General features: G+C 41.0%; 1 protein-coding gene across 1 annotated transcript; it reads right to left on the reverse strand.

Annotated features, from left to right (window-relative positions):
* On the reverse strand, nucleotides 1–24,749 carry LOC139116387 (cytochrome P450 4B1-like). The gene is given in 11 exon segments (XM_070679024.1): nucleotides 1–1,142; nucleotides 1,878–2,025; nucleotides 2,555–2,688; nucleotides 3,297–3,456; nucleotides 3,459–3,492; nucleotides 4,660–4,944; nucleotides 5,389–5,462; nucleotides 5,465–5,504; nucleotides 16,997–17,169; nucleotides 23,001–23,145; nucleotides 24,300–24,749. Coding segments are annotated over 11 exon segments (1,584 nt in total). The 5' UTR covers nucleotides 24,510–24,749; the 3' UTR covers nucleotides 1–961.
* Nucleotides 24,750–26,103: the final 1,354 nt, after the last annotated feature.

Consider the following 26,103-nt stretch of genomic DNA (forward strand, 5'->3'; position numbering starts at 1 on the left):
TTGCTGTCATTAGTTAGGGGTTTATTTCATGTTCATAAAAGAAATGTTACAAATCTGAATTTTAAAATTTGCGTTCCCCGTCTGTCTGTCTGTCTGTCTGTCTGTCTGTCTGTCTGTCTCTCTCTCTCTCTCTCTCTCTCTCTCTCTCTCACACACACACACACACACACACACACACACACACACACACACACACACACACACAACATACTGCCTTGGTTGCTATATAGCGGATAATGTCATCGTGACGTGTGTTTTTCAGATTGGTTGAAGTACAGCAACAATCAACAAATAGACGACCTAAAATGATATTTACTTCCACTATTTGCATTCTTTTCAGATGAGACACATTTGTGTGTGGGTGCTCTTCAAAGAGTGGGGTTGGAAATCAACAGGTTCTATAAATTTCGTAAAATTCATTCTGTCTTGTTGAAAAAATTTCTTGTGACAGACTTTTCAAGGAATATATCCCTGGTACATAAGCTGTCTGCCCAAATCACTCACCCATCAAAGAAACCGAGAAAGAGCTTAGGTTTGCTGGTAACCTGGTTGAGCTATATGTCAAGAAATACCAAAGTATGATATCATGTAAATGATCGCTACTAATAATATTCTTAACAGGGGACGAAAATTTTTTTGCTAACTTATTCAAGACAACACGTTCAACTTGTAAATGGAATTGTGACTGCACTTTCTTCACTGCAGTTGGCGAAATAGCTCTGGTCAATTTTACGTCAAGAAAGTTCTGCACTTGTTCTTTATATTTCTTTATATATATATATATATATATATATATATATATATATATATATATATATATATATATATATATATATATATATATATATATATATATATATATATAAGGGTCTAAATGGCTATCTACAATAATCCCAGATAATGACTAATGATTTTAGAATATTCGCATGCACTTGAAAAGTTTAAAATTATTTTATATTTTCTATTTAAACTTGGTTTTCCTTGGTTTGATATACAGGTGAATACCATTGGTGGACCGCAGTACCAACTGACACACACGGCTTGGCGGTTTGCTTTCGTCAACAGCTAATTCAAATCTATGAATTGTCATGGCAACGGAAACCTTTAACTCATTCATGGCAAAGTTCTGGCCGATGCAGTTCCTGTGAATGTACAAGAAATACTATTTTCAATAAAAAAGGACATCATACACAGAACATGAAACATGTGAGATTATTTGAACGGATAGTACGCATCTCGAAAGCGTAAGACTCAAACTTTTGCTCAGATATCCCTCCACGAAACTTTCAACTATTGTCTTTCCGAATCGAAAATAAAAATCAGGGATCGCGGTGCAAAGTTTGGCGAATTAGAAACAAATTCCATAGCATTCACCAATATTTGAAATTCAAAATAGCTCCTGTACCTCTGTTGCTTCTATAGGGAAAAATAAAATCTTCGGTTTTCAAAAAAAAATAAACTTTCTTATGCCAAGAGCCTTAAAATGAACCTCATAGTTAGTTGATCAGAGAACAATTGAACAATTATGAGAGTTCGAAAGTCTGCGCATTCAAAATTTATGAGAAAGAGGTTTACATGTACAATTATTCCAATTAGCGAATGATTTCGTTATGTACATAATAGAAAAACTTTCCACTGAAGCTCTGGTGAAAGACGGTCTGTCCGCCAACTCTGACTGAGAGGAAGGTCTCATAAAATGATTGAAAGGTGACGGTGAAAACATTGACAGTACTAGCAATTGTCTTCACCTGTGATGGCTTTGGCGTTTCTTTGTAGAATATTATTAAAGATTTACATGTACTTGATATTGTAACGTTACATAAATCCGAAGAGGAAGTCACGACCTGAAAATTACATACCACGACGCAGTTTCTCACCTTGGTCCAGCCGAAAACGGTACAAAGGCATGAGGCGATCTATCCTTCATGTTTTCAGGGGAGAATCTTTCCGGATCATAAACCCCTGGATTAGGCCAGATATTACCGTTGTGGTGGCAAGCAAATATATTGACACTGGCTATATGGCCTATAGTAATAACAAATTAAAGAACGTTATCATCAAGACTTTTGTGTTAAAAGTTTTCTTGTCTCAATGGCGCTGGTGTCCATCTTGTCCGACTAGTACTACACATCGGAAAAGATTTCAACCACATCATGACTGACATGCCGTCGCTATTGGAAAACAAGTTAAATGTAGTCTGTTAACATTAATAACTTGCAAACTCGCTTTGCCTTTTCACCAACAGACGTCTTTACACATCTCCATTGTGATTATTAGGGATGCTTGAAATATATGAAAGGAAATCACCTAAATGAAACATTTCTTTCCTGAATACATCTCTTTATCGCCATCAAAAGGTGTTTTAAATGACAGTTATGTACTGCATACAGCCGTATGATGTAAATACATACCAAATCAGAAAATGTGTAACAAGATGAAATGTAGTATATTCTTTAGGTTGAGAATCATTATTGAACGTGTCAATTGAAATACCGTGCAACGGAATTCACTTCTTAGAGAGAGTAATACAGAGTCATTGTACAGCATCTCTCACCTGCTGGTACTGTACGTCCGTCTGGTAAGACCATCGGTTTGGTTAACTGTCTAGCGATGTAAGGCACGGGAGGGTGGAGACGGAGGCTCTCTTTAATACACATGGTGGTGTACGGTATCTTGCTGAGATCATCCCTGGAAATGGTGTCAAAGGTCATGGAATCAATGGCTGCTATCACCGATATTAAAATCTCTGCTATATAAGCCTACTGTGAACGCCATAGAGCTTCAGGTGGACGGAAATCGCCGATTTTATGTGTTTTCGAGGTCGAAATTTATAATTTGATTTTCATAGATCGGACCTTATTGGTTCCATCGATGATACTTTACAGTAGAGATAGAAAATTTACTTTATCTATTATTTATTACTAATTCACTCAAATTATACCTTGTTTCAGCCTTACAGCTTTTTCAGTTGTGCTCGCTACTATTTTTAATATCATTTGTCCTGCAGCTCTTTTCGCAGCTGCTCTTAGACATCTTGAACATGACGCCTCTGTCCATTTTAGCCAGGTTTTGCGTGACTAACATTGTTAATATTGTATAGAGATATTATGTTGTTATACAAAGCTTGCCTGGTTTCATTTATTCACTTATACATGAATATAAAAGCTCGCGTCATCCTAAATTGAGGGGGAAATCCAGTAGCTTCACACCAATCTCTCTCTTAGTAACTTAGTCTTAGTTTGCCTACCCAGCTATTTCAACATCACAGCAGATTCCACTGCCCCCCCCCCCCTTACCATTCAAGGACTTTCTCTTCTTTACCCTCCATCAGTTCATCGATCTCTTCCCTACATTTATCCTGGTACTCGGGATGTCTGGCAAGGTTGTACAAAATCCAGGAGATTCCACTGGCTGTGGTGTCATGACCTTCAAACATAAATGTGTCAACTTCATCCGAATCTCTGCATCAGTCAGACCATTGCCATCTTCATCCTGGTCAAACGCAGAGAGAGAGAGAGAGAGAGAGAGAGAGAGAGAGAGAGAGAGAGAGAGAGAGAGAGAGAGAGAGAGAGAGAGAGAGAGAGAGAGAGAGAGAGAGAGAGAGACAGACAGACAGACAGACAGACAGACAGACAGACAGACAGACAGACAGACAGGGAGACAGGGAGACAGAAAGGGAGACAGAGAGAGGCGCCTCGATACCAATTCAATTCAATTCAATTCAATTACTTTATTATCCACAATAAATGTAGAAATTTGCCTTCAGGCTTATCATAAACAAATTAAAATAGTACAACTTGCAAGAACATTCTATAAAAAGGGACGCTAGTACACATTGAAATGCTTAAAAACACACACAAGGTAGCGACATAGATACAAAAATTAAAACATAGACGGAAACAACAAAGGACCAACTGGAGGTTTAAAACAACTACATCGAGTTTGAGTTTAAATTAAACTGCTGATGGAAGAAATGACTTTTAAGAGGTTTTTCTTTGCACGAGGAACCCGAAAACGTCTCCCTGACGGGAGTTTCTGGAAGTAACCATAGAGAGGGTGATCAGAATCATTGACAATATTCTGCGCTGCTTCCCTTTCACTGCCAGCTGGAAAGGTAATATTATTCCCAGAATACGTTCATGCACACACACATACAATCTGCAGACATAGGTATTCCACAAAAATTCCAAAATCAGCATTTAATGCCTTCCTTCTTAAATCAATACAAATCACTCGATCTGATAGTGACAGATGGGCTACAGTCGCTCATGGTCAGGTGTACTCCGGACACCTTTTTGGAGTCATTTGGGCCGTCTTGCTGATATCTCTAATCACAGGCGACTGTCGACGAAACTGACAGAAGAAAGGCAAGCCTAAAAAGAAAGCGTGCTTTAGTGTGTCTGCCTGATTATTACAAGAGTTTGCTTCAGGGTGGACCATTTGATATCCTAGGGGTCTGGAAGATTGATGAGGTAGCATTATTTTTTTAGCTGATCCATTGTACATAATTTTGTCCACTCTCCCACCTTTGTTTTGTCAAGTCTTCTCTGGCTTATTTTTTCGCTGACATTTGCTGGGAATCTTTTTTTAATTGTCCAGACCCCCTCCCTCATGATATCAAATGATCCACCCTTTGCTTATTTGTTGAGTGTGATCTACCTTGGTAGAGAGCAGAATATCCAAGAAATCCAAGTATCTTCTTTTGTTATCCAGCGCCTTCTCGCCTGCCTTCTCAAACTGCAAACTCCTCCGTCTATCGGCAATAACATGTTTGGCCTTATTGTGAACAAAGTCACACGCCTTCTTGAACTGGTAGCCATGGTGACTGTGGTTGAAGAGCCAGTCAATCAAGTAGGGTGGAAACTGGAAGCGCAGTTCTAAGAGTTCAGCGATCCGATAAACGGATTTGATGTATAGATCTTCACTAGAATGAAACAAAACCATCTAATATATATCGTAACTGACCATAATATATTGTAATGTTATATACATGTAACTATATGAACCACGTATCGTCCCTTCAACACGCATTTATATAGCTGTATTTTTGTTGATGTCCAACTGCCGCCCTGAATGCAAGAAGTCGTGACGGGAGGAACTCTAACATCCAACGTTAGTGCTGTAAATATCTGTATCATCTGCTTGGAACATTCGTATAACGGGGCTGAATAAACAACGGACTTGAAGAGCCCTCGAGTCAACCACCACATGTACAGTCTCTCGCTCAGAAAGGCAACAATCGCCACATTTCTAGATACAAATCGATGAAACTTTTCTCGTGGTATGGATTCCCGATAGTTCAATTGCAAAATGACATATCTCTTTCAGAAAGTAGGTGTTATAAAGTTTCGAACTAAACACATAAAGAGGAAAAATCACTCACTTTGCTGTTTGACAGTTGCTTTTATAACTGAAGGCGCATTTCAGTAAAGTGTCAAGCGTCATCAGGCTAACTGAGTTTGAACTTCGATTGATTTGCTGTGGTCGATGCTGGCCCACTTATCCTAGAGAAAATGAAAATAATATATACTAATACAGCTTTTTACATTTTGATTGGCTTGCGAGTGATCAAGCCACTTGATACGTCGTCAGAATAATAAAAATACGATAAATGGATATTGTTAGAAGTACGCATGCGCATATATGACGTAATTATATACATCTTGCAGAAATGAAAGATTCAATCTTCACACACGCGTGGTCTTCACACTAGCCTAGATTCTATTCGTACGTTTGCCTCCGGGAGTGGGTCGGAGGTACGGAGGCAAACGTACGAATAGAATCTAGGCTATCTTCACACGTGAGCCCTAAAACTTACAAACTTTCCAGTAAGCGGCATTAGAAATATATGCCAAGTTGCAATGCATCTTCATATTGGCGTCTTCAAATCATACAGAAGACAGTCCGGTAATCCTATTTTTTCATCATTGATATATTCCATAACAAAAAGTCATCAACATATGCATAAATGAAAAAAAAAAGTTGATTAAAATATTTCACAATTTGACATTTTTTATAATTGTTTACGAGACAAGACAGATGATAGATTTCTTGAACCTATAAAATAACGAATGGAATCAATACATCTCTAGTCGTAGGGCACATCAGCTAGAGACTCAATTTTAAATAAAATAATCTAAATTAAGAGAAAAGTGATAATGTGTGTAGAATATTACTAACAAGGTCTGAGCAAGCAGTCGGGAGACGGAGTCGTCTAATACTATAGATGACTACTTTAGTACTTAAAGGTATGAAAATCGATCCCAGGGCTAGGAGTGGCACATGTAAAACAGTGTGTATCTTTGCGTCAGAGGCGGAATAAATCTATTTATCCAGGAAATCTTAATCCCGACTGCTATGTTTGTACGCACACTAAGAGCCAGTCGACGTTAGGGACACAAAAAAACAACACGAGGAACAAACAGGCAGTGGTTTTGAACAAAATCAATGTACCCGGTACTTCACCGATGTCTGTAACTCAGTACATGAAAATATTCGTAGCTTGACGCACTTTGAACATAGCTCGTAAAAAGTGACAGCAGAAAGCCCACAGAGCTACGTGTACAACTATAACAGCCACTCATGTAGTTGGCGCTCAGTGAAGATTTTTCGATCAACAACTTTGACGGATGATGGACTGACCTTTTCTACCGCATTGTTATCTCCCTCGATTCAGCACAAAATTTTCGAATGGGGCTATTGATGCTGTGTTTACAGTTGTTACGTAGTGGTAAATCCTAGTCGTCTTTACGACTGCTGCGTAAACAGTCACTGAATAAATTTTGCACGCGTTTACGAGCACTGGATATTACTACCGTTTTTAATCGAAAACCGTCCGTATACGCACATGACAGTTGTGACAAAACAACACAAAAAATCTAGCGTACATTGTTACTGCATTACTTTGACCAAAAAATCACCCAAATGCCGAATGGTGATCATATGAACTCTGCTGCAGGTTTCTGGACTAAACGACCCCAAACCGACCGGGTCCCAGTCAACTGTGCCGGGCTCGACGTCTACTCTATCAGCGTCAACTCAAACTTTCACTCCAGAAAACTTTACCCCACAAACTGGGAATATACTAAATTTACCTTGAAAAAATTTCAAACTTTGTATCGTATTGAAAAATCTTACCGGGCCACGGAGCAAATTAAAAAACCAACAAACCCCAACAGAAACAGTGGAATGATCATTAGTGTGCAAGGTCGCTGTATTATATGTCAGGGTGAAAAAATCTAGCTTTGAAATTTCTGGACTGTACAAACGGCGGGGCAGAGGAGACAGAATACAAGATTACGACCAATGTGTTACCGCCGATGGTACATCACGTACTGTTGATAGCAGGTAGTTCGGTGTCCAGTGAGAACACGATTCCGAATATATCACGGCTGTTGATTTGAGCTGCCTCCGATCGAAAATTTTCAACACAAAGACATGATATCAATAATTTTGCGAGATTATATAAGTACCCGCTGTCTTCTCGCCAAATAGCTGTGATCAAGATCATTATGATAGAAGCAATTGACCGCCGAACACCTGCTTGCTGATCTTATACACAACGTGTAAAAATTGATTATTCCTGCTGAGAAATACGACAGCAAATATTGCAATGTGAATTTCTTACTATCTTCCTCGCAATGGTTTTGCATCTGTGTTTATTTTATCACGGTCACTGGACCATTTCTGACGATTTTTACTAACAAAGAATCAGTTCACACTCATCGTGGGAACACATTGCAAAGACGTTCACAAAATTTTCATCACATTCATCACATTACCGTAATCCCCGTTTCAAAGACGTAGGAAATGTATAATGATTTGTTTATCTTGAAAAATCCCGAACTGAAGCCTCTAAATACAAAATGATTTTTCTTCTGAACAACTTCCCGACAACTTTACAATCACACTCTGGTCATCACATGGCGGTTGTAACCGTACATGTGCTGCTGCCAATGGAGAATCAAAGACTTCAAATCACCAGTCAAAACGTACGGAAAAAGTATCAATATCCAAGCAATGTAAAACAATAATTTTGATAAGGTCAATTTATTGTATATTATAAAAAATCTCCAGACCACTCGGAACAGCGTAAGATTATCTCACTCATTTGAATACTACACTCACACGGTAGGGTAAAAATATGGGAACTCAGATCATTATATACTGCTTCCGTCAAACGAGTCCGCTTATCTAAAGACGGCAAAAATGGTAAAAAAGACGGTAAAATGACCATAATTATTATTGCTTGTCTCTGTAAATTTTGCCGACTATTCGTTAGTAGTTGTCGAATTTCTTGAGTTTGTCCGAAAACTATTTCAGTGAATGACGTAAGTTTCAAGACACCCGAGTGCGAACGCAATATCGATATGGAGATAGCAAAATCAGTCACAGACAATCGAGGAAGAACATAAGAGTCTATTAATCTGCGATTTAATTCATCCTAGGTTACCATGAAAGTAAAAAAGGTAATGTTGTGCCCTGGTTGGGAAAGAAAAGTTGATTAAGTTTTCAAAAAAAGTCAGCTAATACTCGAACAATTTAGTAAAAAACTAGCTCAGAAAAACGTATAGAGAAGAACGACATCACCGATCACGGCGATCTTCAGATCTTTTATCATGTTTCAGTCTGAACGGTCAACATTTGATGCTATAATCTATGTCAAGTGTCTCTTTTTGGTCAAATCCGACAGAGATGAATCAATCACGATTTAGTTTCATCGCCCCGACCCGACAGGAAATAATGAAGCACATGGGCACCTGTATACATGTAATCGTGGCATGAACGTATCCAATGCCCGTCCACTGCATGAGCCATTGACCGTGCATCGTGAGCAAACAACGGTTTTGGATGTCACGAGAGCATTTTTTTTCCGCAGTCTGTGAGCGGTTGAGTGGTTTGGGTAGGCTGCATACATGTAGATCGGAATCGAGTTGATTTCGGCGGAAAACAGTTAGAAAGTAGTTTTCGTGCTCCGTCCAAATTGGATCCGCATGTTGCCGGTTTTGTCCATGGTAATCAGCAGAGCTGCGGTGGGAGGCCGTATAACGCCGGGAATACACGTCATCGTACGCAGGGCTATGCCACAACATACTTCCAAAGGCGATCTATCGTAAAATATCGTACTGCAGGTCAACAAAAACATCACCCATTCATAGGCCTACAGGTACACATATCAACGAACAAAAGGGAGAGGCAATCTGCTTGAAACCATGAAGTCCGTTTGTGTCTGAATTCATTGAGGCGCGTGTTCAGTAACCGTTGGTCAAGTTTTTTCGTTCAGTAGTAAGAATCGTTTATTCATTGTTGACATCGTAATCGATCCGATGTACACAACAAATGTTTGATCGTTTGCACCTTTGCGCGTCCCCTCGTGATTGGCAGCTGTTTGAATGCTTTCATCTATTGTTCGTTGGACGCTTCGAACACAGCATCGAAGCAGTTTTGGCATAAAAAATCAACTTAAAATGGAAAAAATGAGAGAATTTCGCCAACAGGGTGATGCCACAAGTATTCACAAAACGTAATATGTTGGAACAGTGCTTTAATTTACACCATGGTTGTTGAAAGATCCAGATTTTCGGGAGCATTCGTTGACGTTGTTACCATGTGCCACTCATGTTGGATTATGAATCCCCAGGGAGATAGGGGGTATTTATAGGCTCCCCCTGCCTTTAACTAACAACAGACAGTGGCTGATACAGTGAAGCATAACACTTGGGTGAGATACCGTGCATAGAGTCCAGTGACGTGAAGTGTCTCTGTGGGAGGCAGTGAGAAATATCTCTGATTTGGTACGAGAAGCCCTTTCTCATTGATGAAGCAGTTTTGGCGGGAAAAGGATCTATGGATCACGAGAAAGGCACAAAATGGATTAAACATGTTGTCTTAGCAGATGGAATCTCTGATTTGTGTGCCGAAATCTTAGAAGGAATGTTATCCGAGTATCTCTAGTAAGACAGTGTACTGGTAGTGACGTAATATAAGAATGCATTTCCTAACTTCCTCCCCTGCGGGAAAGAGAGAAATGTACCGAATGATTTGCGAAATCTCTTTGAAATGAGTGAAATACTAAATAGTAAATTTATCAGTGAAACGTGCAGTAAATGAGAGAAAGAATCTTTATTCTATTCTATAGAAAATGTTTAGTAAGGAAGTCCGATATATAAGTTTATACATCGATATACGAGTTCAGCAACAAGAGTTCACACATCTGAATTCTGCGATGGGCGATGGCGGATGCAGTACTAGTTGGTGGCATCAAACTGCTGGTTGCCTGGTTACCTGTTGAGTATTCGTGATCGTTGTTCTCTGTAGCTTGTTGTATGTTGGTGTTGATTTCCTGTGGGTACAGGTTTCTGTGTCCATTAGCATGATTAGAACGAATGATGCCACCCTTTCCTTTGTTTAGCTTTTCTACGGCGGCTAATTCCAAGTTGATTGGACTTAGGATGCCGGATGTCGCTATGTGCAAGCACAACATCACCAATTCGAATGCCATTGTCCGCTTTACCCTGGATGCTGTGATGTTAACGTCAGGCAGCCAAATATTCCGCTATCTATCTGCGCACAATTGTTCCTGCAGTTGAGTATCTGCGCAGATTGGATCCCTGGACCTATTTGCATAGTGAAGTGTGATGCTTCCTATCACATTTGCGGCATTTCACTTTGGACTTACAGTCGCTGACTTTGTGTTTCCCGAGGCAATTGAAACACAGCCTATTTTGTTTGACAATGGTGTATCGTCTTGAAGAATCGATGACCACAGTGCAATCGTTCGGATGGTGTGATCCTCTGCAAAAAGCACAACATTTTTCTTTCCTTTGAGTAGTGTGAGGGGCGGCAGAGTTTTTCGCGGGACTTGCGTAAGAGCACAGGGTACAGGGGACAGTCCCCTGGGTGGGGAGGAAGGTGTTTTTGTGCAACGGTTTACCTTATTTGATTTTATTAATTTTGACTATGATATTTCAAATAAAGAGTTCAACTCTACACCGTCTGACTGCTTTATTATTACCGACAAGTCCTTATCTCCTCTCCAACTTGTGTATACACCTCTGTAATTGCTCCGAAAACATTGCCAACTTGCTAATCCGCTGTCCGTATCAGCGGATTAAGTGATTGAGTCAACACCACAGCCGTCCCACACGCATTAAAATAAGGAAAGGGTTGAAAATCACAGACACAGTGTCACGATGTCGTCCGTAAAACTAGTGGACGCTTAAAATATTCATGAATTCGTAAATAAACAGGAAGGTAAACAACTTATTATTCATAAATAAACGGTAAAGGAGCTCCCTAGTGACCGGCCATTGAGAGAAATGACTGAAAAAAGTCGAAAACCTAAAAGCCACAACCTCGCGACCGGTCGTGTAGACAAATGTTGGCAAAAATTCAACACTTTACACTTACAGCCACGACCTCACGGCCCATCGTTGAGAAAAATTACCGGGAAAATAGTCAGACTCAAATCTTGAAAGCCGTTACCTCATGACTGATTGTTGAGAAAATGTCGGGAAAAATTTAACACTTTACGGCCACGACCTCAACCGGCCGTAGACAGAAAATGAAGTCGAATACCTGAAGCCACGGTCGTTGAGAAACATGTCGTTAAAATTCAACACTTTACAGCCACGACCTGGCGTGGTCGGTTGTGGAGAGAACAATATTGGGAAAAAATCGGAAACCTGAAATCTACGACCGTCGACGCTTAAAATATTCTCGTTGAGAGAAATTGAAGCTTCTTGTCTGTGATGAAATCAACTAGGCTACCGTCCAACCGATCAGGAGAGAAAATGTAAAAAGTTAAAAAGTCAATAGAAACAGCCATGTGGAGAGACAGCTCAGAAAAAAAATTAAAATAAATCTGAACGGCCTGAAGGAGAACAGCAACCGTTACGTTACAAAATTTTTGATGACATAGATTGAGTTCCTGACTGCATTTTCCTACCTTAGACTTTAAAAAGCTATATCCATGCTTTTAGCTCATTCATATTATGTTCTGCCGTCGTTGAGTTGCGTTTTTGAAGAATGATAATGGTTTTAGTGCATAACAGTTACAATGCAGCGAAAATATGTAAAAGTCAGCGTGGACCCTTTGTTGTGCCGCGCAATAAACTAAACGCAGCGGCTGACGTTTTTACAGACAGAATACTTAGACGATGTATCAAATACCATGAAATCGTTTTTCTTGAAAAGGCGTGCTTGCAGTACCAGCACCTTAACAAACAAAAGACTGAATAAAAAGTTGATGATTTTATCTATCCAGTTCTCGGAAACTGAAGCGAGGGCTGTCTGTCTTTTGGGGAAAATACTATAACTTACGCTTCACATGGACGCGGAAGGGAAAAACACACTAACATTTTAAAACGAGAACAGGCAAGAAAGTGTAAGCAAATTCGTAAGCCTGGTAATACCGGGGGTAATACAAGGAAGTCTAAGTCGTGTTCCTTGCCATTCAAGATGTTTTGTTGATACGATGTGCACATGGTGGAGGTTCTTTTGGAATACAGTAGGTGAGAACTTCATTGGTATGGATAGTCGCTGATGTATTATCGGGGAAGCCGAGCAAACGAGTCGGTCACAGCATGGATGTAAAAAATAGACTTTTTTTACATCAATGGTCACTGTCGATGACGGTGTGCTAAGTTTACGATAGACGCTAGATGTACGGTGACGATGAATCCATGGTGGCATCGAATAATACGGATAGTGTACAATACTGGCATTCATGATGACATCAATCTATATTGAGCTGCCTGCAGCGGTGTTCGTTCGGTTGATGCTGTCCGAGCCTCGGTAAAAGGAGAAAAAAATTCTCCTTTTCTGTGGCTGAAGAAGCTACCACCTCGATTGATCAAGGAGGTTTGTGTGATGTATGTGCAAGATGCGAGGGCAGGAACGTGATACCTCACCCTTCAGCTTTTTCTGTGCAGAATTTTCAGAAGTTTTGTTTATGTTCTCAAACTCATCGTTATCAACGTTTTTGTGACAAAAAGGATAAAAATTGAATCCTTGTTTTGATTTTGTAGGATTGATTAAAACCAGTCTTGTAGCGTGCTCATATAGAATGTACGAACTTTTACATTATATAACATCAAACGCATCATGGGAAATATGTTTACATCTGGACTGGAAATAAACAGGTTTGAGGTCAAAAGGTTCTACTTCCGACTTCCGCTCTTACGGATGACATCGGACCATGACCGACTCAAAAATGTAGGTTGGTTTTCTGGCTCAAGATGACCATTTTAGACGGCGTACTTTGGCATGTAACAGTTCATCGGTATGGCGATGCTTTTGATAGTCGTTAAATTTCGATTGACTTCTATATCTGCTCAGATTTGCGTTTTTTTGTGACACTGGGTCTGAGATCTTCAACCCTTTCCTTATTTCACTACGTGTGGGACGGCTGTGGTGTTGACTTAATAAGCTAATCCGCTGATACGCTCAGTCATTAACAAGTTGGCAATGTTTGCGCAGCAATTAAAGTGGTATGTGCACTGGTTGAAGAGGAGATAAGGAATTGTAGGTATTGGAAACACAGTCAGACAGTTTGGAGTCGAAAGCAAGTTGGCAATGTTTTTGGAGCAATTACAGAGGTGTATACACAGGTAGGAGAGGAGATAAGGACTTGTCGGTAATAATAAAGCAGTCAGACGGTGTAGAGTTGAACTCTTTATTTTAAATATAACAGTCAAAATTAATAAAATCATATAAGGTAAACCGTTGCACAAAAAACACCACATTCCTCCCCACCCCAGGGGACTGTCCCCTGTACCCTATGGTAAGAGGCGGCGATAGTAGGCGTTGAAGACTGAATTGATTCGTTCAATTCAGCTGCACGATTGTGAGAAAAAAATATTATCTCGGATCTGATAGCGTGAAGGAGTTGTTTTAAAGTTTCAAATTGTTTGTTCTCGTCTAGTGGACGTTGAATCACCATTAAAAGATCGGGCGGAAGTTTTTCCAACGCTATGATTAAGAACACCCATTCGTATCTTTCTTCTGGAACGTTTAAGCTGTCCAGTAGGCTAACGTACGATAGTAAGTTATTGTGAAACATGGTCACACTTTTGAAAGTGTAAGTGGGGTTTTCCAATTTGTAAAAAGCTTTAACGCAAGCTCTGCGTATGTCTTCAGGTTGACCATATCGTTCACGTAAGAGTTCTATCGCGTCTTTGTAATCTTTTGTCAATTGCATTCCGTCGAGTAGCGAGGCGGGAGGACCGACGAGGCTCGCTTTCAAGGTGAGAAATCGTTCGACGTCATTTAGCGAGGCGTCTTCATGGACGAGCGCTAGAAAGCTTTCGTAAAAGCTTGGCCATTCAATGATTTCACCGTTGAATTTTTCAAGAGTTAGTTTTGGTAGATGATTTGCCTTATGTTTGGTACCTGGCGGAGGAGTTGGCGCTAGTAACGACGACGTATTCGAACTACACGGCTCGTCACTGTGCTTCCCAATAAATTTCCGATAGACGGTCAACTTACTGGTGATATGATCTTCATAGTCGTCTGCTGCATGTAACTCTAGATCAAGTGTTTCGTCGTCTTCGATCTCCATTGAAATCTCTTCGTCCAGTTTCTTGATAATTTCTAGCTTGTTCGAAATGTTGTTGATGACTCTAGAAAGTTCTTTCGTTTCCTCACTTGTGGGATTTCCCTTGGAGGATATGTTGTCCGCTTTCTTCAGAAGTACTGCTATCCGATCGCGTCTTGCTGATCGTTGGAGTTCCGGGGGTGAAAGTTCCTTGGGCTGGGTAGATCCGAATGATGCTTGTTTTCCCTTGACTGGCATCGTCGAAAGCATGCTTCAGGCTGTTTTAGAAAGTCTCGCAATCCCAGTATCGGCACCAAAAATTATGTGTCGAGTATGACCAGGTAACTGAACTAATTATAGACAGTGGCGACATACAGTGAAGAATACAGTGTAACGTCGTAGTGGCGTGACGTGAAGTGTCTCTGTTGAAGGTCTTTGATTTGAGAGGGCGGGGTTTCCCGTTGATAAAGCAGTTTTGGCGGGGAAAGGGTCTATGAGTCACGAGAAAGGCATGATGGATTAAACATATTGTCTTTAGCAGATGGAATGTCTGGTTGGTAGAATAAACAGTGATAGGACACGGTGTCTCAAAGCTGAACTCTTTAGAAGGAATGCTGTCTGAGTATAGAGTAAGGCCACATTATGTACTTAAAGTGACGTAATACAAGAATAAGCAAACGTTTCAATAGCTACAGTGAGACTATGTACTTATAATGACGTAATAAAAGAATATATTTCCTAGCGAACGTTTCAAATTAAACAAGAACAATTAAAAGTAGTATAATTACTTATGTCACAGGGGACCAAGGCGTTATTAGTTATAGAGTATATTAATAATAAATTTGTGAGTATGAGTACTGTTTATAAAAATTAATATTTCTATCATTATTGTATATTTACAAAAGTACCCTAGTGCACTCGAACGAACCTGACGGTTAGTATCAATGACAAATTCATTCAGTTGAAGTAAATACCCTGTCATTATTGCATAGTTGCAAAAGTACCCTACAGCACTAGCATCCTGGATGATGATCAGTAATTATGCCAAATTCACGCAGTTGTAACTTCAAGTTGATGCGCGGTCAGTGCCGAGGTAATACGGTGACCGCACATCAAGTGATAGACTCTCCACAGTCGCTGTGCCTTGTTTTGTTCGCGCCCACGATGGGCCTGCATTCGAAGGCTACGCTGTGCTAGCTGTGAGCACGCGCTGCCAGACACAGCGACTGTCCGTTTTTGCAAGGGTATGAATATTCATAAGGGTAGTGTCGTCAAGAGAAACACCTATCTAACTGGGCGGAGAAAATTTTTACTAGTAGCTGGTAGACTTATATACGCAGTATGTTTTTATTTTTCATTTTTAATTTTATTTGGCTATGGTACTTGTCATTTTATTTTGATTAACGGATGTGCGGAGTTCTATAAAGTACCCGGATCAGGCAGAAATCCGACCGGTCGCTTGCAAGAACGTCCAGACCCTGGGATTCGCGTCGCGTCTCTGAAGGGCGCGCGCGTGTTCCAACAGGGAAGAACGCGAATCGCAGGGTCTCTGCCAGACTAAGGTTCAAGTGACTGTGCATGCTACAGCAGTAAATGTATTGACCATATTTCCGAGGGTCTGTACTACAACTGCGCGAATTTGGCATGAGCACTGATCTCATCCGGGATTTGAGTGCAGTAGGTACTTTTTTAAGTACGAAATAATGATAGAAAAATTAAAGTTTTATTAACAGTATTTATGATCATAAATTAATCATTTTTTACACTCTTTCTATAGTTTTTTTTTCACTGATTTTGCTTGACAATTATTTACCTCACAATGACAAAAAATGAAGTGGCTCGATCAGCCTTTAAGAAGACCGAATCACATGGTAATGAAGCGAAACTGTTGAAATGATAAGTTATACATTTGCCACACATTAAAACTTCACAAGCTGTAACTTTGTGACGTATTTTCAAGCCAGTTTTTTCTGGTTTCATACACTTCAACGTCCACTGTTATTGTTGACTACTGAATTTTACCATAATTTGTTTGCTTTCTATTAAAATACATTATCAAAATATGTTATAATATCACACAAAGTTATCCTATTGTCCCTTTTGGCATAAAACTGTCAATAACAATTATTTCGAGTGTTTAATGATATAGTTGTATTGCTGAGGGAATAATAAGGTAGCTTGTATCCTAGAATATGTCATTCCAATCAAGTGTTCGGTGTCTGTTCGTAATAAGAGTTCTTCGAACCCAATCATCTTCATCACCACCACTTTCATTGTCGTCGTCCACTTCCTCGCCACTCATGTCGACGTCAATGATGACGTCGTAATCGGACAAACTCGGTTCAGTCTTTTCATTATCGATCATGGCACTTTATTTTTGTTTGACTGACAAGCATAAATAATATTCAATAAAGAATGAATAAAAATACCTGCGGATTTAGAACATGTTTTTCAACTTACCAGCATGATTTTGGTGGACTCACTGAAAACATTGACGTAAGGTTTCAGGATATCAAAGTGAAATCCAGGGGTCAACAATCTTCTGTTTCTTGACCACTTCTTTCCGTTACTTAGCAACAAGCCATCGCCAAGCCATGGACGTAGCGTGTCGTAAACAAACGCGGCTTTTGGCTCTGCAGAAAGAACAAAATAGAAACAAAACTACGTGGTAGAATGCGGACATTCAATGTTAATATTTCCAGTATGTCTAGAGAGCTAAACAGTGTAACAACTTAAACTACTAAGAATTAAAGGATCGGAATCTTTGAATCCTGATTTTCAAAAACTTTCTATACTGAATGGTGTTGATGTAATACTCATTACCTGTGTGCAATGTTTACTATTAGCAAGATACAAGGATCGCATTGCTTGGACATTTTGAGGAGGGGAGTGCTGTATATCTCCAGGAATTTACATTGCTCCGGCCTAGAGTCCAGTGACTATGGCGCGTAATGCATGCCAAAATTAACATCCGTTTTCTTACACCACTGACCGAATTTTTCCACTAGTCATCCACATTCGGCTTGCCGATTTCTGAACCCACTCACTGAATTCTTCATGTGGTCAGCGTTTTCTGAACCCACTCACTGAATTCTTCATGTGGTCAGCGTTTTCTGAACCCACTCACTGAATTCTTCATGTGGTCAGCGTTTTCTGAACCCACTCACTGAATTCTTCATGTGGTCAGCGTTTTCTGAACCCACTCACTGAATTCTTCATGTGGTCAGCGTTTTCTGAACCCACTCACTGAATCCTTCAACTGGTTAGCGATTTCTGAACCCACTCACTTACATTCAAGTGGTTAGCGATTTCTGAACCCACTCGCTGAATTCTTCATGTGGTCAGCGTTTTCTGAACCCACTCACTGAATTCTTCATGTGGTCAGCGTTTTCTGAACCCACTCACTGAATCCTTCAACTGGTTAGCGATTTCTGAACCCACTCACTTACATTCAAGTGGTTAGCGATTTCTGAACCCACTCGTTGAATTCTTCATGTGGTCAGCGATTTCTGAACCAACTCACTGAATCCTTCAAGTGGTCAGCGATTTCTGAACCAAGTCACTGAATTCTTCAAGTACTGAACTCCCTAAGCTCAACTTCATTAGTTTCGACTTATGACACGAAACAAGACCCCTACGTCACACAGCGTCATGCCTACGTCAAATGTCGTCACAAAAATTGTGGTGTCAATTTTTACTAGAATGCTAAGGGGTCGAAATTAGCTTTGACCTCTGAGTTTTACGTCGACAACAAGTGCGTTTACATCAACTAATACACTCCGTCAGTGGATTATTTTTATTTTATGTTTTCTTCCTGGCCTTAAACATAGACCTTAAAAACGGAAGTCTATGCCTTAAAGCCCCATTATTTTTTAAGTTTTAATTTTTTTTGTTCAAATTACATGTTATTCCCTTTCATCCATCTTGAAATGTTGTTCAGTGAAGAAATAAGCCAAATTTGTGCTTCTGTACTGACATACAAACGCTAAATACTACCCGATCGAGTTGGATTGCCGCGCGGGTTTGTTTACAACGCACATGTATACGTCTTGCAGCATGCCTGGCACGAGTGATCGCTCGCATGGAAGTACAGCTCTCGTCATCGTACGGTTTCAGAAAAACGACAATATGGTAATTGAATATCGTAGACAAGGAACGTTCCCAGGAAACGATAAAAGAAAAATGTTCTTAACGTATTTTAAGACCTTATAATAGTTCAATTCGTATAATAAGAGGCTCTCATCAGCCAACAGTCCCAAAAGATTCCTGGGGCCATGCCGCGCCATGCCCGGGCAAACGTCCACGGTCGCTGGCTGAATTACCTGCGAATGATTTTATTTTGTTCTCCTCTGTTCAAAAACGTACTGTTACTGTGTTTCAGAGGATACAGAACTTTGGGAGAGGAGGCTGACATTATATTCTGGTACAATGTGTGCGTTATATACGGATTATTCAAACTGAAGTTGGCAGAGCCGGATGCGCACCCTGCACAAGGTCACACAGGAACTCCCGGTACCGGTACTTGTCAAGACGACACTATATGCACTTGGCTCACTTCTGTAGGCAAATAATTATCAAAATTGAGTAACTTGAAGTAATAAAATTCAGCTGATTGCCGCTTTAGCAGCAAGGTGATTGCAAATCAAAGCAACATATTTTGGCAATGCACGGCAGCCTATCGAATGCAAGTGAACGCGATGGCCTTTGGCAGAAAGTAGGGAAACCAGGAGGGAAACCGTCATTATTTACGACCTGATGTTACAATCGATAACTTAGTATTAAACTAACCGATAACGTATCAAACCCGATAACGTAGGAAAAATTACCGATAACGTAGTAACGAACCGATAACGTAGTAAATTGTGCAGATATATGTGTCATGAATTCTTTAAGAAATAAGTAAACAACAGAATCACACCAAGAGGTTAGTTTGCTGTTGGGCCGGTGTGCACGGGTGTGACTTTGCAGTGAGGCAGGTCGGGATCTCTCTTGTGTTCGAACTTCTACCATGCCTGGAGCGCCATTAATGTTGTGCTGGCATCCAGCCGGTAATTGTACTACGGTAGTCCCCGTTACGTTTGATATTATTTGGAAATACTTTTAAATTACTAAGTAAGACTTTTATACTGTATTCAAGATATAATTTGTTCCTTTCTGAGCATTTTCAATTACGGCAACGATATCGAAGTTGATGGGCTGTACATGTATTGCCTATCCTGTATATACAGCGTAGCTCGGCCGTACGCCAAACTTCGTTTTGAGTAGACGGAGCAGAAGCAGTCCCGTTAGCTGCAATAATTGTAGCCTTGGTTGGCCGTGGGGCTTGGGCTTCTGTCGTGCGGCTCGTGCCTTGCCCCAACCAAGGCACGAGCAGGTTGGGGCAAGGCACGAGCCGCACGACAGAAGCCCAAGCCCCACGGCCAACCAAGGCTACAATTATTGCAGCTACAGTCCCGTCATTTATTTTCAACGAAATTTTCATAATAGGCCTACTCCATAATGGAAGAAACGACTAATTCAATGATTACGATGGTGAAATATTGAATTTTTATTTATATATGTTTTTCTCTCTCAATGCATTCAGCAAACTTGATCTCCGTACCGTCGGTCACAACGTGCAATGCCTTGCATGCATGAAGCTTACAATCGACTGCCTCCATCGTTAGTTTAGCTGTTCAAGACGTTTGTTTGCACGGCTCATTATAGTCGGAACAATCTGTAAACACTTACATATTTATATCTTTCCAGTATTTCGCCGAACTTTTGCGCGTCTTTGGCTGAGTCTCCAGTTTCGATTGACCAGACCTTTTCGAAGAGCATAGGTTTCTATGGACGCCACAGTAAAACAAAACTTGCGTCACAGTCCCTCTATCCATAGCGGCCCAGAGGGACTGTGCCTGCGTAGATTGACGGTGGTGTCATTACGTTTCGTCTTGTGTGTCAAGAAAGCCTGACTTCTGGTCCGGACAATAAGTCATTTTTCACCCCTTTTACTGTTAATTGTACACGTTTTGTGAGGCGGGCTGGGCATGCGAACCATGCGATTCAGTATCTATTAGGCTACTTATTCAGTAAAGATTCTTTCCGGGTCACATCTTACAAGCTTTGATAAAGACCCCCTAGCGTAATGGTCAGCCACCTTCAGAATCCGTGAGTGAATTTGACGGGTCTCTTTTTGAGTGACCGGATTATGGTAGAAAAAATATCAAGTCTGCTGGGGTGCCTAGCGGAATGTAGGCAAGTAGTTAAAGGATTCGGTGAGTTGGTTCAGCAATCGCTGACCACTTGAAGGATTCGGTCAGTGGGTTCAGAACAGCGAGTGGGTTCAGAAATCGCTAACCACTTGAATGTAAGTGAGTGGGTTCAGAAATCGCTAACCAGTTGAAGGATTCAGTGAGTGGGTTCAGAAAACGCTGACCACATGAAGAATTCAGTGAGTGGGTTCAGAAAACGCTGACCACATGAAGAATTCAGTGAGTGGGTTCAGAAAACGCTGACCACATGAAGAATTCAGCGAGTGGGTTCAGAAAACGCTGACCACATGAAGAATTCAGTGAGTGGGTTCAGAAAACGCTGACCACATGAAGAATTCAGCGAGTGGGTTCAGAAAACGCTGACCACAGGAAGAATTCAGCGAGTGGGTTCAGAAATCGCTAACCACTTGAATGTAAGTGAGTGGGTTCAGAAATCGCTGACCACGTGAAGGATGCAGTGAGAGGGTTCAGAAATCGGCAAGCCGAATGTGGATGACTAGTGGAAAAATTCGGTCAGTGGTGTAAGAAAACGGATGTTAATTTTGGCATGCATTACGCGCCATAGACTGACAGATTTGCTCGCTATCAGTGACTGAGATATGTGGAAGGTGATTGTGAAAATGGAGTCTGCTATTGTCGCCAGGTATAAACTGCATGTGGCGCATGCACAGCAACGAACTCGGGTAAATTCTTCCGTAAAACCATAGACATTCGAGTGTATTTCTCGAGGGTCTATGGTAAAACATACAACCTGTTGTTCAATGTGTCAATGCAATACAATGATAACCTTCTTATGACCACGAAAAGCAACAACGAAAATTCAGAGTGACTCTGACGCTAACATTCGCAAGAACAATCCATTGTTAGGGCTATCTATTTCTTGAGTCCGATTTGACAGGGTAAAAAGGTAGCTCTGCATGGCAGGGCTGTGTGTTACCGGCGTTATACGGCCTTCCACCACGCCGGTAACACACAGCCCTGCCATGCAGAGCTAGGTCAAAGGTGAAGTCCATATGAGAGATGTGCATTTTGTTGTGCCTCGGTGACGTAAGGGACCGTTCAGTTTTTACGGCCTGGGGGGGGCGGCAAATCTTGTCGACGGTGTTCAAAAAAATATAGACCCCCTGCATTTTTCGTGACAAAAGATGACCCCCCCCTTTGTCAGACAATAAAATTTGATGGACCCCCCCCCCCCCCACGGCTGAAAAATAACCAAAACCCATATGTCAAATTTACCCGCACGGTTTTGATTCGAACTCCGGTACGCGGCGCACTTTATCCGTGTAGCAGAGATGACAGTGCACAAACTTCTCAGCCACATCCATGCAAACGTCTGTTTAATTAAGACAACTGTAAGGCAATTTTTAACTTCATTTCCATAGACAACTTATGTCCATTACACTGTTATGCAAATTCCCTTTTTGTCTCAGTGCTACCATTCAGGGTTGCGAGTATGTAAATGATCTTTCAAAGATGAGATAGACACTTAACCAGATACTACCGTAATATGAGTTGGCCGCCTAAGGCAGCCCGCTGCTTATTGTAGTGGATTGGCAAAGTCCGGGCCTGCTGGTAAAGAGGGTCAATCATGGCCATTGCATGAAGTAAACCTAATTGGAGTGGGCTACCAAGGCATCCGCCGGTTAAGAGGGTCATGGGCCATTACATAAAGTCAATTATTGTAGTGGGCCGCCGAAGGTGGCCCGCCGGGAAAGAGGGTTCGATCATGGCCATGGCATAAAGTGAACTTTATTGTAGGTATTATGTTTTTGAAAATGTGGTGACCCCCCTTTCCTACCAGTGACACCTCCCCCCTTTGCAGATTCCAAAATTACAATGACCCCCCCCCCCCGGATTTTGCCCCCCCCCCTCGGCCCTAAACACTGAAAGGTCCCTAACCTCGAATATATCCCTATCAGCTATCCGATGTGAGGTCAAGCCGAATGTTCCCAAAGTCCGTGCTCTTATTGTGTTGTGATCGTATATAGCAGAGTTGTTACTGATTCTTGGTAACACTAGCAAGACAAAAATGTGAGGTTGCATATTGTAAATCTAGAACGGTTCAAAGAAGAGGGCGTCGAGGCTGATGCAGTTCCCAAGATTAAGTTCCTTGATGTAAACAAACCTCAGTTACGGGTGGTCTACGGTCTATGAATGTGAAAACGTGATTTCCATCCGTTGGATCTTCAATGTGTTCTTTAAAGCCTTACCTGAGGTTGCTAACAACACTTTGACACTGTCAGGATGTGTCACATTCACCCCACAGGTAAACGCTCCTATCCAATACTTGTAAGCATAGTTGTATTTCGTGCTGGTCGCCGCCTGTCGGTCAAACCCTTCATCTCCGCCGTAAAACTACAGTAGAAAGAACAATCTGATTTTAATCAGATTGTAAAAAGAATCACAGGCTCATAGGCCTATTTCGTCTCCAGAGAGTTATAAGGAAAAACTAAATAAATCCCCAATATGTACGGATATGAATATTATTGGTGATTTCATTTATATGTCAATGTTTAGCTTTTCATAGAGTGCAGTGATTTTTGATTAGTGAATATCTTTTAAACAAATGACTTTTATAGCTTCCCTTTAAAGCCATCGTCTTCGTCGACATTGATCGATACACTGTGTATATGTGACGTGTTCAATCTATTGGACACCATACGGGTTGTAGAGATCATTTACATACGTATGTACCCGCACTCACACAGTTCAATCCCTTTTTGTCATTGATCGATACACTGTGTATATGTGACGTGTTCAATCTATTGGACACCATACGGGTTGTAGAGATCATTTACATACGTATGTACCCGCACTCACACAGTTCAATCCCTTTTTGTCGTTCAATCCACTTTGGTACGCCCTCTGCTACCAGTGCTGAACTTTAGCCACACTTTTATTTTGATAGCCCATATATTATGCTAGGGATATAAAATGAATTGAACAACCGGACGACGAAGATTGGTCGATCTTTGATGTCAAATCAATTATCGCAAAATGCGCAACGGTGACTTTATAGACTACACAATTTCGTGCGTTGACGACTTGACACGGTGAAAAATGATATCATTTAAATATTTGAAACATCGGATGATAAGATCTAAACATTTATAAACATCGGATCACAACATCTTGGATGGCCAAGATTAGACTTTGACCCCTCAAAGGGACAAAGTCGGCCATTTTTCATGAATTTTGTTTGATAAGAGACACTATTTATATTGTTTGACATGTTGAAAGATAGTGAATGACCATGCATATATTCGACCCCGGTTTTAGACAAATTAAATGAAACCAACGCGAGAAAGAATATTCTTTCTCGCGTTGGTGAAGTCACAGTCCCCTGTGATCTATTCCACTCTTGGACTATGCGTCCCATAGACGTGTGTACATATACCTGAGAAGGTTTTTCTCAGGCATATGTACACCCATCAATGGGACGCATAGTCCAAGAGCGGAATAGATCACAGGGGACTGTGGTGAAGTTGAGCTCTTGTCGACAGACTTACCGCAATCACGTGACCAAAGAACCAATGCGCTGGAGGGGCACCGAAATCTTTGAACACTCGTTCATGCTCCTTCATTTGACGTAGTAACCGGACCATCTTCACTAAAGCGGTGACCGTGAATGCAACTGTTATGGCTACCAGTACAACGTCTGCACGCAGGAACAAGCCTGCTTTCCTGGTGAGCTCAGAGACAACAGTTTGGGCTGTCATTTTAGTTCGCTGGACTTCGAAAAATCTTGGACGAGTTCACTTGCAATTCCCTATGCCACATTGGCCGTCACAAGAGGGAGAGGTTCTCTACTATAGTTCTGCCGTAGGTTTTAGGAGATTGTACATCGGACTTCTTCCTATAATGCTACGAATTTTATTTCGTCACATGAATGGTAATACGTGTAACCTTTGTTCCCTGCAATCAGCACACAATGAACCTACCACTATGAGCTCTTACCATAGGTTGCTGCAGATTCATAGCATTGCCACTCCGAGACTGTTTGTATTGGGTAGTGCCACTCCCCAATACAAACAGTCACAGTGAGTGGCAGGGCTACGGATCCCCAGCAAACTATAGGAAGAAGTCCGTTTCTCGAGGGTCTATGGTTGCACAATCCTCAAAGACTCGGTCAGCCATCCGTTATCTAAATGTATTGACAAATCCTTTCAAATTTTTAAAGTAAAATTAAGATACTGCTGAGAAAAAAGGGAAAGTGTAGCTTTTACGAAATCGTTTGCTGCTGGAATCAATCAATCAATCAGTCAATTGATCGATCATCAATCAATCAATCAATCAAATAATTATGTATCAGTAGTTCAGAGGCGCTGGACAGGTATAAAGCAAACGCTTCAGCAAATGAGTAAGTTTTAAAGTTTCTTCCGAAGCTAGTGGCTGAGGGCTTCTGTCTAAGTTCAGGGAGAAGTTTATACCACAATCGAGGCGCGGCGCATGAGAATGTTCGTCCACCATATGATTCAAAGTAGTAGCTTGGTTCCTTCACGGTCCCCCCACCCCTTCGATAGACATATAGCATATCTATACTCGTAGTTTGCTTTCTCTGGATGAGGTCGGTTATGTAAGTTGGTGCCAATACGTTGAGTGTTTTGTGGCATAGACCCTCCAAAACATGTTTGTAGGTAGCGTAAAGAACTGAATCGCTGCGACACTGTGATACTTACTGATAGTATGCTATTTATATTCACGGATTGATAGCGAGTTGTGATGTTTCACGACCACAGGATACTGCAGGCGTGAAAAAGGTCAATAAATGTCGTATTTTTGTGTCATTTGTGTACCTATTACTTTACCCTCGCTATCTCAGTGTAGTATTTCGAAGAAAAAAGTTTATATCTATTAATTACCCCCAATCCCCTTCATTAATTTGTTCTGCCGATCACCAACGCTGGGACTTATCGCCCTAACCAGATAACTCATAAGGTAAAAGACGTCTTTTCAGGTGCAGCTAACGAACGATGCACGGGTTCTTATTAAGATATATTGTGCAGGACAAGTAATGTGAACTGACTAATTTTAAGTCCAGAGGGTAATTAATTAGCTGTTCATAATTTGCCCTGCAACTGAAAATTTTTCGACTTACCCTCCCGCACTCAAACTTCATTTAACCCACTCCCCACATATTTTTGCCCGTTTCCCCTCTCCATTGTGCATTTTTGAAGCTCCCCTGCACTGTGGCAAAAAACCCTTGTCGATTTCCTCCGCCCTGGAAAATTTTTACCCTTAAAATTTTATCATTCCCCTGCAGACATGAAGCTCCCTTGCCTTGTGATAAAAAAACTGTCGATTTTCCCCAGT

Source organism: Ptychodera flava, chromosome 17 (genome assembly GCF_041260155.1).
Source record: "Ptychodera flava strain L36383 chromosome 17, AS_Pfla_20210202, whole genome shotgun sequence".
NCBI classification, from domain to species: domain Eukaryota; kingdom Metazoa; phylum Hemichordata; class Enteropneusta; family Ptychoderidae; genus Ptychodera; species Ptychodera flava.